Raw genomic sequence first — 17,004 nt, 5'->3', positions numbered from 1 at the left:
CCAGAAAAAAAACAAAACAAAACAAACAAAAGCAACAACAAAAACCCAATTGCACCTCATTTTCAAAATGCAAACTCTATGAAGAAGGCAGACACCCCCTTCTTTCTAGATGTTATGGAATATAAATTAACCCATTACACATACACTGTCCCTGTACGTACTTTTTGTAGCAAAAAGAACTCTTCAGCTAGACCTTGTATTTAAAGTTTCTGTGGTTGCTTACATTAACATTTTTAGCTTTAAATATGCCTTTTCAGGTTTGTCTCAGAGGGGAATGCTTACGTGTGCACGTCCTGAGGGGTACTAGGGAGTGCGATTACTGGGTCAAATGTCAATCACAAGGGGTATGTAACCATTTTATTCTTCATTTGATATGATTGTTTCAATTCATATCAGTAAATATTTTCCAGAATAGCCAGGTTCAGAATTATTTGGTGTGGAAATTCCCTTTAGAAAATTTCAGTTAACTAAGGAACATAGACTATGCTACTTATACAGATGTCCATGATTTGTGGGCACTATCAGGCTGCTACAGACCTGCTAAATGAGCCTTGTATGATACACCAAAGGATCGAGTGAGATGGTATCACAACGTGTGACTATTAAAGTGTAACCGTGTATTATTAAAATCATACACAGGTGCTGCCCCCACGTGTTTCTGGGAATGTAGGTGTAATATGTACATTACTTCTCATCTGACATTTCAAAAATCTGAGTTCCAATGTACTCAGCTTCGGGTTGTCTTCTGACAACCTCAGCTCCTTTCCTCTAGTGAGTGGTCCATGCTATTCTCATGGATCTACACACTGATGACCTTTCAAATGCATTTAACTGTTAGGATTTCTGAAAGAAAAAAAAGCATGCATTGTTGTACATTCAAATTACTCTTATTTTTCCCAAATTTTAAGCAAGGAAATCTAATGATTAAAACATAGTCTCTGAGAAGTTTTGTACCCACAACATGCCTGAGAGCTTGCATTTCCTCATATTCTGGAGAGGATATTTAATCTCTTCCAACATGTTGAATCCATGGTTAACGGTTATCGTTTAGTCTTACCGTTTCTGTTCTTATCTCTCCTGTCCTCCCTGCCCCTGGCATTTTGACACCCCACCACATCCAGCTATTTTAAAGTTGTGTGCTGAGTTGCAGAAGTTTGGAAATTTTCCCAACATGCGTTTGATTAAAATGTGTCTCCCATATCTTTGTTGTAGCCTGGGCTTTTTTATTGCAACTGAGTCAGAATTCACCTAGTTAAACTCAACTACTTTTCTGTGGGGCTGACTCTAGAGTCCCTCCGCTGGTCATGACCCTCCTTTTTATTCTTGCAAGCGTCTTTGTAGCCTTCTGTATGAGTGGTACTGTTTGCCTCTGGCCCCCAGCTTATTATAGAGGTGTTTCCTTTGATCTTCCATAGAAATTTTCTCTCAGCTGTTTCTATTGTTAGTATAAATTAATAATAAATTGTAATCACTATTTTATATTCTCTAACTTCATAGTTGCTATACCTTTCTAGCAACTCATTTCAATTATATCAAGAATGTTATAATGTCTATTTAGAAATATGACTGGCAAAAAGATAGGCAAGCATATTAATTGGACATTGACTTTTTTACTTTCACATTAAAACTGCTTAAACTGAATTTGATAATTTACAGATCCTAACTGTGGGTAATGAATAAGAGTATCTATGTATTTATATACCTATATTTCAGTTTTCATTTGGATTTGGTTTTAGATTTGCAATAATCGACAGAACTGTCAGTGTGAATCTGGTTTTGCTCCTCCAGAATGTGACATGACACCTTCATCTCCAGGAGGAAGCATGGATGACGGATTTTGGCTGCCCTTTGGTTAGTATCCGGAGCAGGGTCTGTATGTGTAGAAGAAGTATGTTCCATCTCCACTGTTCACTGTGGCTGTTGAAGACTTGGCATTTAAGAACTGCAACTGCAACTAAATATTTCTCTTTTGCTTAACTCTATTTAAATTTACAGGACCATGTGTAGCTATGTTAAGTCTGATCTAGAAGTGAGGCCTTTAAAAAGCTCCCTTCTTTATCATGGCCTTCAGAACATTTCTATACCCATAGCATAGTTTTCTGTGTAGACACAAGTTTCAGAAAAAACAATAACCCACTGTAGTCTGCATTTCCCAAGTGAGTTAGTTATATATGAGAATGTGCTGGTTTACAACTGAGTCGCATGTTTAAAAAATGTGTGTGTGTATGTGTATGTGTGTGTGTGTGTGTGTGTGTGTGAGAGAGAGAGAGAGAGAGAGAGAGAGAGAGAGAGAGAGGGAGAGGGAGAGGGAGAGGGAGAGAGAGAGAGAAGGTGGTTGTGGGGTGGGAGCAGGAGATATGTTTGAGGATGCCTGAGATAGTCAGAAGAAGAAATTGGATTTCTTAAAGCTGGAGTTAGAGACCTAATTTGAGTGATTCAGTGTTGGTGTTAAGAAGCAAATTAAGGTCCTATAGAACAGCAAATGCATAACCACTGAACCATCTCTCTAGTTCTGGCATGTTTAAAATTAATTGTTCTATTTAAATGTAAAAAGCACCCAAATCTTCTATACCCTCATCTCATAAATATCATGTGCCACTAAACATTTTTAAATACATTTGGTAGAAAGTTCTGAACAACCACTGCCCATTTGATTCTGTCAGTTCTGTTTTATACAATTGCAAATCTGTGACAGCATGTAGGGCCTCAAGTGTGTCAGTGTATCAATCTTATTAATTACTATAAGTGTAAATAACAAACTAGGAGCTTAGAGCAAAAGGAACTACAGCCTGGAAGGTTAAAGTAAGAAAAGTTTTTCAAGAAAGCTGTTAAAATGTGTTCCCTCAACCCTACTGAATAGAATTTTGGGTATTCTCTTAGTAGATGATATGAGAGAAAGATTTATTTTCTTAATTAAGGTAATATTTCATTGAAATAATTTATTAATAGAATTTGTGTATGTTGCTAATATCCTGTATTATAGTTTTAATATTCTAATCTATTAATAGTTATCTTAATCTGTGTGATTTTCATTTAATTTTTACCAGTTTCATTTCTGGATTTAGCAGCCCTAATCTTATTCTCACTGATTTTATTTTTCGCTAATTCTTAATAACTTAAGGCTATAGATATCCAGATAAATTTTTTTTAGAGATGCAAGACTTTAAGTACCAAAGTACACATGACTTTTGATGTATTTCATTTCTAAAAAACTGTATGTAATACTCTTTGTGTTTGTGGGGGTGTGTGTGTGCATGTGTGTGGCTGCCTGTGGCCTCGAATTAACTGGGTTCACCTGAAAGGGGGGCTGGGAATGAAAGGGGGACAAAGGGCAAGAAGAGATGAAGCCAAGACAAAGTTCTCTGATCACAGCTCAATGCTTTAATGTTCAGCTCTCAATTTAAAGGGAAAGGCCCAACCCAAACCCTTTCTGGTTTCAGCTGGAGATGGGTGGGATAATCCAATAATCCATTTTTGGTCACGGCCAGAGATATCTCAAAGCAAGCCCAGGGGCAGTTCTTCTTCTAAGTTCCATGCAGCTAAGGTGGGTAACTCCACCTAAATCCTATCAGTTGGTCTGTTATAGTAAACAAGGCCTCTCAGGCCTGCTGAAGGCTGGGAGAAGGGTACACGTGTGCGTGCACATGTCTGTGAACATTCATTCAAAGACTGGAGCAGGACCTTGGGCATTGTCCTTTGTTGGTCTCTACCTTATTTTTTGAATGGGAATGGCCACTGAACCCAGAGCTCTCTATTGTAGCCCAGCTAGCTGAGAGGGATGTACCTGTCTTTCCCTACCAATACTACCTATGCTGGTTTTTGTTTTGCCTAAATGAGATTTTTTCTCTTCCTTTTAGATGCATTTTATTTATTCTTTGATAGTTTCATACAGGTATTAAATGGTTTTGCTTTCATTCACCTAAAGTTTCCATCCAACCTTCATGCCCTTTTCTCTCCCTCCCTCCATACTTCTCTCTCTCTCTCTCTCTCTCTCTCTCTCTCTCTCTCTCTCTCTCTCTCGTAAACAACTGAATACAGGAAGCACTGACTGCTGGAATATTGACTGACCTCACACAGGTGTTGCTCAGGTAACCATGGTTACCATGGTTATGGTGAATTTGTGAGTGTCACCCTCATGCCATGCCCAGAAGCCAGCATTTCACAGCCCTCCTTCCCATCCTCTGTTCTTCCTATATTCTTCCTGACCTGTTTTCTCTGGGGGTTTGGGGCAGGAGCTTGCTATAAATGTCCCATTTAAGGCTGGGAATGCCTCAGCTCTTTATCCTGTCACTTTGATGTCACTGGGCATCCTTGGATTTTCATTTTTCTTCTTTTGTTGAATTGTCTCCCTGGGAGTTTCTCTAAAGCACTCTCATCAGACTCCATCACTATGGAATTAGTAACATGAATTTTTACACCTGGATTTTTCATGTTTCCTTCTGAGTCTGTGTTGAGACTTAGGCATCTGGATTTAGGCCACTGATTGGAAGTTTTAAAATCACCCATATTCTATCAGTTGCAATTTCTGCAGTGTTCATGTGTGGCTAGGGTGAAGCATTGTTCCTTTCTCAGGAGCTGAGCTCTGCAACCAAGCCTTCAGGGTTCCAGGTGAGATTTCTAATATAAGTCAGAGTAGAATATTAAGTGCAGTAGTAACCACAGTTGATGGTTATGCCCTCTCATAAAGATACAGTAAAAGTCAGTTAATTATAAACGATCTTCTATTCATCTCTGCCAACTTTAGGTGAATAAAGGTACAAAGATAGTATAGTATTTCCTACGGTCTGAGTTACTAAGGGTAGAATATAGAAGAAATGAGCTGAGAGTGTGCATTATTATTTAGGCAAAGAAAGAAGTGGAGGAAGGAAATTGAATAACGAGTGAGTTACTGTTAGAGTAAATGGAGTTTTAGAATTATTAAAGCCACATAAAAATATGATTAAGAAGTAAATAGAAGAGCAGGTGGAGAAAGAGAATTGTGAGTTATTAAAAAGAGAGAGTGTGTCTGGGTTGTAGGTAAGAGAAGTAGTTGGATGTAGTTGAATACCCAGAAACAGAACAATTGTAAAACAGTGGAATCATTTTAAAACTAAAACCGGTTCAATGCAAGGGTAAAGATTTTTAAAACAACAAAATGTAATAAAAATCAGATTCAGGCAACATCCTTTTCTTCTTAAGATACGTGGTTACCCCTCTGGCTTCAGAGACCAAATAGTTCTGTGCCAAAGAATGTTTGAGTGTTCGTAGAGGTTAATTCAAAATTAACTCATAGTATATAAAAGCTGAAACCAAGAAATCACAGTGGGTAATAATAATAATAATAATAATAATAATAATAATAATAATAATTGAAATCACTGTTTTGTTTCAATCATGGTTTTTGAAAAGCTAAATGGCAGTTTTGCATTTTCAGATAAAAGCACACCTTTGATTGTCAAGCGACATGGCTCTCAGTATAAAAAGGGGCTTTTGATCAGTTTCTACATTTTCCTGCCTTTCCTTGTTGTGACAGCCATTATGGTTGTTAAACGGAACATCTCAAAGGTATTTGAGCACAAAGAGGAAGCATTAAGTGGAGGGTAAGTAAATGTATTAATATTAAAAATGCACTGGGGGGGGCAGGGTGGCTGGAGAGATGGCTCAGTGGTTAAGAGCACCAACTGCTTTTCCAGAGGTTCTGAGTTCAATTCCCAGCAACCACATAGAGGCTCACAACCATCTGTAATGGGATCTGATGCCCTCTTCTTGTGTGTCTGAAGAAAGCTACATGTACATGTACTCATGTACAAAAAAATAAATAATTTTTTCTTAAAAAATGCACAGTGGGAAGTATTCGAACATAATTAAGTAATATAAATATAGCTCTGGGGAGGGGTGGTTGATTGGACAAACTGCTAAAACTACTGGGTGGAAGGTTTTCAGGATGTATCAAAGCTTATTTCCATTTTCTGACAAGAATCCCATAGTGAGAATTCTGGAAGTTTTATTTCTTAAAGAAAAAACAAACAAACATTATAAGAATATGGTTTTATTTCAATCCCAGGTGTAGGGATTGGGGGTCTGCTTCAGACTGGCAGCAGCAGCTATGATTTGCCTCATGCCCCAGTAGAGGTGTGGTTTTGCCAGCTGCAGGTAGTTTCTGTGATTGTGTGAGGATTGGAATTCTGCGATTGTATCCCCCCAGAGGATACCCCTGCAGAGGCATGGTTGGTGGTCGTTCAGAAGTATTGGTTGCTGCTGGTTAGTGGTTGTGCTCAAAGAAGAAACAAAAGGAAAGAAGTGTCTCTCTCTCTCTCTCTCTCTCTCTCTCTCTCTCTCTCTCTCTCTCTCTCTCTCTCTCTTTCTCTCTCTACCCCTCTCTCTCTCCCCTCCCTCCTGTCTTGTCTCTCCTCTCCTCCTCTCTCTCTTATCTAGTGATAGGGAGGTTAAACTGGGGATGGGAATGGGGATAAGGGGTGGGAAAAGAACCCACAAAGTAACAAAGACCAGCTTCTGCACCCTTCATGTCCTGGTGTGTCAAGGACAATTGGAGCATCTCAGTGAACCCTCAGGACCTTTCCAATGAAAATCCTACATGAGGTGTAACTAATCTAGAGCATATTGTTGATTTCTCAAGCAACCTGAGGGTCCTCACAGTACAAGTCATTTCTATGCGGGGGGTGGGGGGCAGGGTGTGGGGGGAGGTGGTCAATAGAAACAAGTTTGGGAGTAGATTTGTGATTAGAATATGTAGAAGGCAAGGAAAGTAAGAGTTCAGAACAAGGCAGAACAAGGCTGTGAGCGCTATTTATAATGTGTATGCAATTAATAATATCGCTTGTGTTTTTCTTTTTTCTTTTTTTAGAAGTTGTTTAACTTTGCCTAATTTTTAAAAAAAAAATTTATTGGATATTTTATTTATTTACATTTCAAACGTTATCCCCTTTCCTAGTTTCCCCTCCGGAAATCCCCATCCCATTCCTCCTTCCCCTGCTTCTGTGAGGGTTTTCCCCCACCAACCCACCCACTCCCACCTTCATGCTCTGGCATTCCCCTACACTGGGCCATTGAGCCTTCATAGGACCAAGGGCTTCTCCTCCCATTGATGCCTGACATGGCCATTCTCTGCTACATATGTGACTGGAGCCATGGGTCCCATGTGTCCTCTTTGGTTGGTAACCTGGGGGCTCTGGGAGATCTGGTTGGTTGATATTGTTGTTCTTCCTATGGGGTTGCAAACCCCTTCAGCTCCTTCAATCCTTTCCCTAACTCCTCCATTTGGGACCCCATGCTCAGTCCAATGATTGGTTGCAAACATCTACCTCTGTATTTTTCAGACTGTGGCAGAGACTCTCAGAAGACAGCTATATCAGGTTCCTGTCAGCAAACACTCCTTGGCATCAGCAATAGTGTCTGGGTTTCGTGTTTGTATATGGGGTGGATCCCCAGGTGGGGCAGTCTCTGGATGGCCTTTCTTCAGTCTCTGCTCCACACTTTGTCTCCATATTTCCTCCTGTGAGAATGTTGTTCCCCCTTCTAAGGACTGAAGCATCCATACTTTGGTCTTCCATCTTCTTGAGCTTCATGTGTTCTGTGAATTGTATATTAGGTATTCCAAGCTTTTGGGCTAATAACTACTCATCAGTGAGTACATACCATGTGTGTTCTGTTGTGATTGGGTTACCTCACTCAGGATGATATTTTCTAGTCCCATCCATTTGCCTAAGAATTTCATGAAGTTGTTGTTTTTAATAGCTGAGTAATACTCCATTGTGTAAATGTACCTCATTTCTGTATCCATTCTTCTGTTGAAGGACATCTGGGTTCTTTCCAGCTTCTGGCTATTATAAATAAGGCTGCTATGAACATAGTAGAGCATGTGTCCTTGTTATATGTTGGAGCATCTTTGGGGTATATATGCCCAGGTATAGCTGGGTCCTCAGGTAGTGCTATGTCCAATTTTCTGACAAACCGCCAAACTGATTTCCAGAGTGGTTGTACCAGCTTGTAATCCCACCAACAATGGAAGAATGTTCCTCTTTCTCCATATCCTCGCCAGCATCTGCTGTCACCTGAGTTTTGATCTTAGCCATTCTGACTGGTGGGAGGTAGATTCTCAGGGTTGTTTTGATTTGCATTTCCCTAATGACTAAGGATGTTGAACATTTCCTTAGGTGCTTCTCAGATATTAGAGTTTCCTCAGATGAGAATTCTTTTTTTTTTTTTTTAGCTCTGTACCCCATTTTTAATAGGGTTATTGGTTGTCTGGAGTCTAACTTCTTGAGTTCTTTGTATATATTGGATGTTAGCCCTCTATCAGATGTAGGACTGGTAAAGATCTTTTCCAATCTGTTGGTTGCTGTTTTGTCCTATTGACAGTGTCCTTTGCCTTACAGAAGCTTTGCAAGTTTATGAGGTCCCATTTGTCTATTGTTGATCTTAGAGCATAAGCCATTGATGTTCTGTTCAGGAAATTTTCCCCTGTGTCCATGTGTTGGAGGCTCTTCCCCATTTTCTCTTCTACTAGTTTCAGTGTATCTGGTTTTACATGAAGGTCCTTTATCCACTTGGACTTGAGCTTTGTACAAGGAGATAAGAATGGATCAATTTGTATTCTTCTACATGCTGACTGCCAGTTGAACCAGTTGAACCAGCACCATTTGTTGAAAATGCTGTCTTTTTTTCCACTGGATGGTTTTAGTTCCTTTGTCAAAGATCAAGTGACCATAGGTGTGTGGGTTCATTTCTAGGTCTTCAATTCTATTCCATTGATCTACCTGCCTGTCTCTGTACCAATACCATGCAGTTGCTTGAGGTCAGGGATGGTGAGGCCCCAGAAGCTCTTTTATTGTTGAGAATAGTTTTTGCTATCCTGGGTTTTTTCGTTATTTCAAATGAATTTGAAAATTGCTTTTTTTTGTTTAACTCTATGAAGAATTGAGTTGGAATTCTGTTGGGGATTGCATTGAATCTGCAGATTGCTTTCGAGCCATTTTTACTATATTAATCCTGCCAATCCATGAGCATGGGAGATCTTTCCACCTTCTGAAGTCTTTTTTGATTTCTTTCTTCAGAGACTTGAAGTTCTTGTAATACAGATCTTTCACTTGCTTGGTTAGATTCATACCAAGGTATTTTATATTATTTGTGACCATGCTGAGGGGGGTCGTTTCCCTAATTTCTTTCTCAGCCTGTTTATCCTTTGAGTAGAGAAAGGCTACTGATTTGCTTGAGTTAATTTTATATCCAGCCACTTTGCTGAAGTTGTTTATCAGGTTTGGGAGTTCTCTGATAGAATTTTAGGGTCATCTAAGTACTGTCATATCATCTGTAAATAGTGATATTTTGACTTCTTCCTTTCCTATTTGTATCCCTTTGACCTCCTTCTGCTCTCTAATCGCTCTGGCTAGGACTTTGAGTACTATCTGTACTGCAGTTAAGGTGTTGAACAGTTTTTGTTTCAGCCCTAACAGTGGTGCAAGCCATGCTTTGTTTAGTGGGGACTCAGGGAAAGTAGAATTCTGAAGCATAGGTAAACAAGGAGTCTGTAGTTCCTTATTTGCTGCCCCCCACCCCTGGGGGGAGAATTTGACCTAAAAGGTTGTGGCCATGAATAGGCACTTGGTAATCTGTTAGAATTTGAAAACAGATGGGAAGATTGACCAATATGCTGGTTAAGAGTACAATGATGCCGAATTTCCAGTGCCATCTCTAGTTCTCAGAAGAGGCAATGGTTATCAAGGGGGTGGCAGCCACTAGTTAAATTCAGGGCAGCAATGCTCCTGATGATTTGTGTAGGCTATAAAATAATCAGAGTGTTTTAGAGTCATTAGATTAAATGATAAAGGGCATAAATAACCCTGTACTGTTTGGATATTTGGGGAAAATCTGGACAGGTAGCAGAAATTTTGACTTTTGGGAGATCTGTCACACTAAGGAATCATGGTTTAAAAAAAATTATAAAACATGTCAAATCAGCAAGTATACATGGTTTCAGGCCAGCAAATTGAAACAGAGCTGAGGCATGCAAGTGTGGCCCTCAACACTCCATGAATGGCAACTGCTGTGGACTCTCTTAACCAGCATATTGGTCAATCTTCCCATCTGTTTTCAAATTCTAACAGATTACCAAGTGCCTATTCATGGCCACAACCTTTTAGGTCAAATTCTCCCCCCAGGGGTGGGGGGCAGCAAATAAGTATGCAAAATCACTTAAAAGTTACCTGCCCTCTATTCAGATTAATGATGCCTCGTTAGCTGTTCAAACAAGAAGCTGCCACATGCGTCCCAGGAAGATCTTGACCACTATAATGGCAACTAGTGTGTTGCCTCAGTGTCTTATAAGTAATCAAGAGGCTCTGTTGTCCCACTAATGTTGGTAAATGTAGCTGAAGGATCTTATTAGAAGCATCATTAATAAAGGTAATATAAGTAATTATTCATTCTTACTTGACAGAAGCAAAACTGGAGAGGGTTAAGACATTGAAGATGCATATGTATGTGTTGCGGCCGAGCTATCAATGTTGGAACCCACACTGCCAAAAGCCTTGGGAGCTAAGTGTTAGAGCCAGCACTGCCCCAAGCTGCTCCTGTCCTCGGGTCGGGGTTCAGCAAGAGAGAGAGTGAGGACGGACGTGAAGACCAGACAGAGTGTGATTCAATCCCGTTTATTCTCCAGTCTCTTTTTTTCTCCAAGTCCCAAGTCTTGAGTTCCTAGTCTCTAGTTCCTAGTCCCTAGTGCCTCCAAGTTTCAAGTTACTTCTTCCAAGTGCTAAGACTCAAGTGCCTACTCCTAATAATAATAATTTTTTCTGTCTGCCTCTCTGCCTTTTATGTCTCACTTCTAAGCCACGCCTCTAAGTCATGCCTTTAAGTCATGCTCTTAGGTCTTGTCTCTAAATCTGATCTCTAAGTCATGCCCTTAAGTCACACACCTTTAAGTCTCACACACCCAAGAAAAATCCTGGGTATCTAAAACAAGATGTTATCAGAGTGTGCTCAGCTGTTGTAGGCTATTGTAATCAAGTTTTTTGTCAGGGTATATGGCTCAAGATGGCTGCAAGGATGATAGCCATCTTCTGTCTGCTCCCCACAAGTGTGTATAAATATTAACAACTGCCTTGATAGACATTTTAATATCTCATCTTAATTTCCATGTAGACAAGATAGAGGGGGAAATTGAACTGTTTCTTTTGAAATCCAAAAACATAACTAAAACTCAGAAAGGCACTTTGTCTTTGAATGTTAGATAGAATTTGGAAAGACCAAACACTGAAATGCTTGACCATTGGCTATCACTGCAAAGAAGGTATTGATTGATACATAGCAATTGATCATTTAGCATAAATCTGACTTTTGACATTTTTTTGTAATTTTCCTTCTTTTTCTTTTCTCAACTTTTTATTGGTTCTTTGTGAATTTCCCATTATGCACTCCGATTCCACTTCTCTCCTCCTCTCAAACCTGCCCTCCACCCTTGCAACCTGATCCCAGCAGAAAAAAACCAATCTCATCATGGAAACTGTAGTATGTGACAGTGTGTCCAACAGTCTCCCCTTTCCCCATACACTTCTTTGCCTACAAATGTTCATCGCAATGACTTGTTAGTCTAGTACGAGGCCTCTGGCTTCTGCTACTCTGTCAATACTGAACCTCACTGGGACTCCTCTCGGATAGCCAGATGTTGCCCTGTGTCATTTGAGATCTGTAGGGCCTGCCCCTTCATGCACTCCAGCAGTTCACTGATGAGGTAGATGTTGAGGTGGCCCAATTCAAACCCCTTGATCTAGGCCTGAGAGCTGGCTCATCCACACCTATGCCCTCAGGGCCAACTGGGCCCACTCTGTCAAGTGTTGCAGCCAGTGAGGGGCTAGGCCAGTTCTCCCACTCTCATGACCCTGGGGCCAGCTCTCCCACCTGCCATAGGTAGCAAGAGAGGAGGGCATCTTTCCCTAATCCATTCCATCACACAGAAGGTGAGTGGCAGGCCAGCTCTGCCATAGTCATAGTCTTGGGGCCAGCTCACTTGCAACTCCCACTATGTGCTGGAGGGTAGGGGTGGGGGCTCTCTCTCCCAAGTACTGTATCTGGCTAGGGTCGGGGTCAGTTCTTCTGCTGGCACACCCCCAGGGCCAGCTCTCCCATAATGCCCAGGCAAGTGGTGGGGCTAGTTTTGCACAGCCCTCAGACTGTCCTTGGGCAGCAGCCCAGAGCAGGGACATCTGCCTGGCCTTTAGTGGTAACAGACCCCTGCTGCTGCAGAGCTATGGACCCAGACGTGGTCTCCAGTGGCAACACGGGCCAGAACCCCACCATGGTCCCAGCTGGCATCACCAGCTACTCACATCAGACTGTTCCTCATGACCCTCGAGACTCCAGTTCTGCCTCTTCATTGTGCCAACATCCCTCTGTTTCTCTTTCTCTTCCATTTCTCTACCACTTACTTGCTCCACTTAATGGTGCCCGTGGGTCTCTCAATGTCTGGGCTCTTCTCAGGAGTGGTCTCAGGAGTGCTATACCCTGCTCATGCATTATGGCACCACTCAGAGGTCACCTTGGGCAAGGTCTGCCCGCATGCCCCTAGGCCTACACAGTGCCAGACTGGTGGCCATCTTAGGGTCGTTCCTTAGTGGCAACTGCCTGCATGACCTCATGTGAGGGCCATCTGTCTAGAGCTTACTCCCTGCCCAGAGCCCACAGTGGTCCCAGGTAGGTCTCTTCTAAGTCTCTGGCTCACTTCCCAGCCTGGGAGCCTGAGAGGCATTGAACTGGTGGTTGTCTCAGGGTTCATTTGTTATTATTGTTGTTTTTGTTTTATTTTGTTTTGTTTTTCAGGGAATGTTAGAGAATCATTCAGATGTTCATAGGCTACACTGAGCATAAATGTAGCCCCTCTCCTCTCTGCCATCTACTGACACACATGTGACACAGCAGGCACACTTGCTATGCCTCAGGGGCCTTAGTGATTTTTCTTTATGACAAATTAATCTTGAAAAGAATCCTTTCTCTTTTGTGCAGATCACTATCAGAAGACGGTAACGACAGCAAGCAGTCATAGAGTCAAAGGTGACTGAAAACACCAGATTGCTGATAAAATGTTGTAACCGAACTCTGAACAGCCCCCCTCAGCATGAGTCCATAGATGCTTTTGCATTCCCTCATGCAGAGTTCTCATGGCTGGTTTCACACGCTGCTGCGACATGGCCAACAGAAAGCACTTGCTATTGGTTTTGTTTTGCATTTGTTTGGAAATTCTTACATAAACTCCTGGTAATCAGACCCATATAAGAAACCTCTTGAAAGGAATTTTCAATATTTTCTTAAAGTACTTATAGACGAGCACACCCCTTCACTTAAGGACCAAGTTTGCAAGTGTACCCGAGGTTGTCCTACACACTCTTCTTTACTGAGACTCTAAGGGAATTTGTTACCTTGCCTTAGAACGGAGGGAGTGGATGCAGGATGTTGTAACAATGCCTGGTGCTTACGGAGTGACAGTAAACTGTGTAGTTTTACTTAGGTGTGCCTTTCATGTTCAAGCTGTCAGAACCCAACTTGACACACACATATGCCTCACAATATACCTGAAAGTGAAGGGTGGAATTTATGGTGATGGAAGACCAGGGAAGATGGTAAGAACACAACTTTCTTTCAAAACAGAAAGATAATTTTTTATCATCAAGATAATAGAGGTGTCCGCATATAGCATACCAAATTTTTACTCATTTGTGTAAAATTAAAGACATTTTATATGCTACACTTGAGCAGGTGGAGAAATTGATAAGGTCAACAAGGCATCATATTACATATCTGATGTCTCAGTCTGCTTGCTGAGTCAGCAGATAGCTGTGGCCTCAGCTGTCACTTAACATTGGGGTGGGAGACCGAGAGGGCTGCAGGGTTCTTACTTGAAAGTATAAATATCTCAGCGCCAACCCCATTGCCCTTATCTCACCAGTGTGTTCACACCAGAGCCCCAGATTGCATCAGAGCTACTGATAAAATGCCTACTAACTGTGTGTGTTCCGTGGGCATCCAGCCAGCAGAATTATCTGTGTGCACATTTTAAGAGGGGTAGCTTTCTGACACACGGATACCCCAAATGACAAAGTAAGTCAAGTTGATTGGTTACTGGCAGTTTAGATGACAGAATTGGAAAACATGCCACAGGTAGGACTGCTAAAACCAGAGAGGAAAATCTCAGTAGCTCCTTGGAAGCCACTTTTCTCTCACTCTGAATAAAAGGCAAGACTCTTAGAATCCAAACTTCTGCTTTAAATACCCAGAGCTGGTTCTCTTGCTTGACTTCAGCTTGTGAACACAGTGCTATGGTAGAGACAGAAGTATAGATGCTATCTTAGCATTCCAGACCAGGGGTGGTTAAGAATAGCTCATGGAAAAATGTTGACAGTGAATGTATTTCCTTAAGAAAAACTGATAGATGATGTTTATCGACATACATCCAGAAGACAGCAAGGCTATTACATAACTCTTGTGTAGCTTAAAAGTATAGGGTATGCCCAGCATGCATGAAGCACCAGGCTCAGTTCCCAGTACCAACGCACACCACCACCACCACCACCACCACCAATCACCACCACCACCAATCACCACCACCACCAATCACCACCACCACCAATCACCACCACTACCAATCACCATTCCTACCACCAAGTTTGGTATCTGAGTAGAGATCTGGGTAGGTGTTGGTGGGTGGGGTAGTGAGGTGATGGGGTGGTATGGTAGTGGTAGTTTGACCTTTGATCCTTTGTAGGGGATGCAGCCGCTGGTGATGGGTAGAGGAGCCTGGGGAGTACTTTTTCTGGTATTGAGTAGAAAATTTTTCTTCTGCATTGCTTCTGTTTCCTGTTGGCTTTTTGGTTATTTTATTTTTATATTAAAATATAATTATAACATTACCCCCTTCTTTTTTATTCTCCCCAAACCCTTCCATTACCCCTCCTTGCTCTCTTTCAAACTCATGGCCTTTTTCTTCATTAGTCGCTGTTGTATGCTCAGCACATTGTTACTTGTGTATATGCTTCCAGGGCTGGTCACTGAGCATGGGATAACCACTTGATGTGATTTTTCCTGGGTTAGACTGTTTCTCCTGCTCTCAGCATTCCTCAGTTACCTATAGGTGTGTGTGTGTGTGTGTGTGTGTGTGTGTGTGTGTGTGTGTGTGTGTGTGTGTGTGTAGAATGAGTATGCCTAAGCTGTCCCTTGTCTATTTTAGCATGCCTATTGTTGTCTTTGTTCAGTCAGTCATGGTAATGGAATTTTATGGGTGTAGCTACTAATATTACTAGGAGACACATTGTCACAACCAACTCCATGATACTCTGGCAGTCTTTCTGTCCCCTACTTTGCAGTGTTCCCTGAGATTTAGGTAAGGGATGTGTTTTGTAGACTTATCCATTAGGAACTGTGCTCCTCAACCCTGCATTCTGATTGGTTGTGATTTTCTAGAATGGTCTCCATATGTCATAAGGAGATAGTCTTTTGATGAGAGGTGAGAACAACACTTATCTGTAGCATAAGGACAAATGTTTAGAGTGTACTTAAGGATAATGCTGGTTTAATAAAGTGTTTGGTTCTAGGTTCTTCTTCAATATCCATGACTTCACCAGCCCTGGGTAGTTGGCTTAGTTTCTAGAATTAGGCACAATTTCCCTCTAGTTGAGCAGGTCTTAAGTCCAATAGAGAGCTGTTGGTTACCATCACAGTATGCATACCACTACTGCCCCCTTAGGGTTACGATGGTTGTTGTTGTAAAGCATGGGCATCAAAGCTGCTTAGGGGTGTTGGTCACTTCCCTCTTTTGGGAGCCCACCTGGTGTGTTCTGTGTGAAAGTCGGTCCTCAGAATGGGGGCATTCGGGTACAGCTCAGGGGCCTCTGGGGCCTGTGTCTGAAGAACACTGTGTTTTCAGTAATAGAGACTTACCTTCTGGACTGTTTTCTTTCACTCATGCAAAGTTTATAAAATGCAATGGAAACAGATAAAGCTCATTTGACAACAAGCCCTTTCCGTGCACTCGTGGCAAAGTAGTACCAAACAAAACAAGACAAGTGGAAGGCAACAACAGCAACAACCACAACACAACACAAAGCAAAAACTTACTCCTACAAATCATAGGCACAGAAGGCCAGAGCTAGTCATGGACTTTACGCTAATTTATTACGTTCGTTGATTAAGCTTCTATTGGATAGCTTTTTAATAATGATGAGAATGTAGCTTCTCTACTTTTTGTGCCTTTTTTTTTTTTTTTTTTTTTTTTTACAGCAGCAGCAGTTATGCAACAGCAAAGCCACAGTGGAAGACGACGACCACCAAGAAGCTCACGGTCCCATGGTCTGATCCAAGAGCGAGAACCAGCCCATCTCTTTCTCTGTGGCTTACTGGTTTCAGTTAAACATGCCTCCAAATAAATCCTATGGCTGACAGTATGCAGATGTGCATTTGTTGCTTCTTCCCTCTGAGCCAGGGAGATCAGTATTCTAAGCTGAGAATATTCCACTATTTACGACTAACTCCCACGCAAGTGCCCAACGCCAAGAGCAAGATCTACAACCCACTCCTCTTCAATCACCCCTCCCAACTCTATCATTTCACAGTTCAGGATGCCCAGAGGGAGATCTGATAGATGGGAACATTTTCTGTACGCCCCAAATAGTCACTAGCATCCTTTCTCTCTTAAAGGAGTTTCCTAGACTGAGTTCCTGATCAGAGGTGTAGATGACGGTCCGATGCTTCCTTGAAAAATTGAGATTTAGTATGTTTCTTGATATCTGGTGTTGTATGGCTATTTCTGAAGTGAAATATTCCTCCGGATAGAAGGAGCTGGGGTCATAAAACTCAAGCCTATAATGCAGGAAGCTCACTTTGGAAATTGTACAACTCAGAGGCCCCTCCCTAGGTTTATTAAGCAGTGATTGCCAGGACAGAGGAGGGTTCTCTTTTTAGCTGCCCATAAGTCAGGCAAGGAATCCTAGGGGTATAGATCTCATGAGTCGTAACCCACAC

The 17,004-nt window shown here is 41.6% G+C and overlaps 1 protein-coding gene and 1 pseudogene across 2 annotated transcripts in view; one reads left to right on the top strand and one right to left on the bottom strand.

The window, feature by feature from the left end:
* Nucleotides 1-16,430, top strand: part of LOC117722015 (A disintegrin and metallopeptidase domain 3-like) — a 61,913-nt gene extending 45,483 nt beyond the window's left edge. The window contains exons 17-21 of one of the 2 annotated variants that reach the window (XM_034520947.2): nucleotides 258-344; nucleotides 1,737-1,851; nucleotides 5,414-5,579; nucleotides 12,997-13,044; nucleotides 16,264-16,430. In XM_034520947.2, coding sequence (XP_034376838.1) covers nucleotides 258-344; nucleotides 1,737-1,851; nucleotides 5,414-5,579; nucleotides 12,997-13,036 — 408 coding nt within the window. In that variant the 3' untranslated portion in view covers nucleotides 13,037-13,044; nucleotides 16,264-16,430. The remainder of the gene's footprint in view (nucleotides 1-257; nucleotides 345-1,736; nucleotides 1,852-5,413; nucleotides 5,580-12,996; nucleotides 13,045-16,263) is intronic. The other variant, XM_076913917.1, reaches the window with a different exon arrangement.
* LOC117722090 (small nucleolar RNA SNORA17) lies at nucleotides 12,816-12,939 on the bottom strand (annotated as a pseudogene).
* Nucleotides 16,431-17,004: the final 574 nt, after the last annotated feature.

Source organism: Arvicanthis niloticus, chromosome 16 (genome assembly GCF_011762505.2).
Source record: "Arvicanthis niloticus isolate mArvNil1 chromosome 16, mArvNil1.pat.X, whole genome shotgun sequence".
NCBI classification, from domain to species: Eukaryota; Metazoa; Chordata; class Mammalia; order Rodentia; family Muridae; genus Arvicanthis; species Arvicanthis niloticus.
The sequence above is the reverse complement of the archived record's forward strand: the minus strand, read 5'-3'. Positions and strand labels throughout refer to the sequence as shown.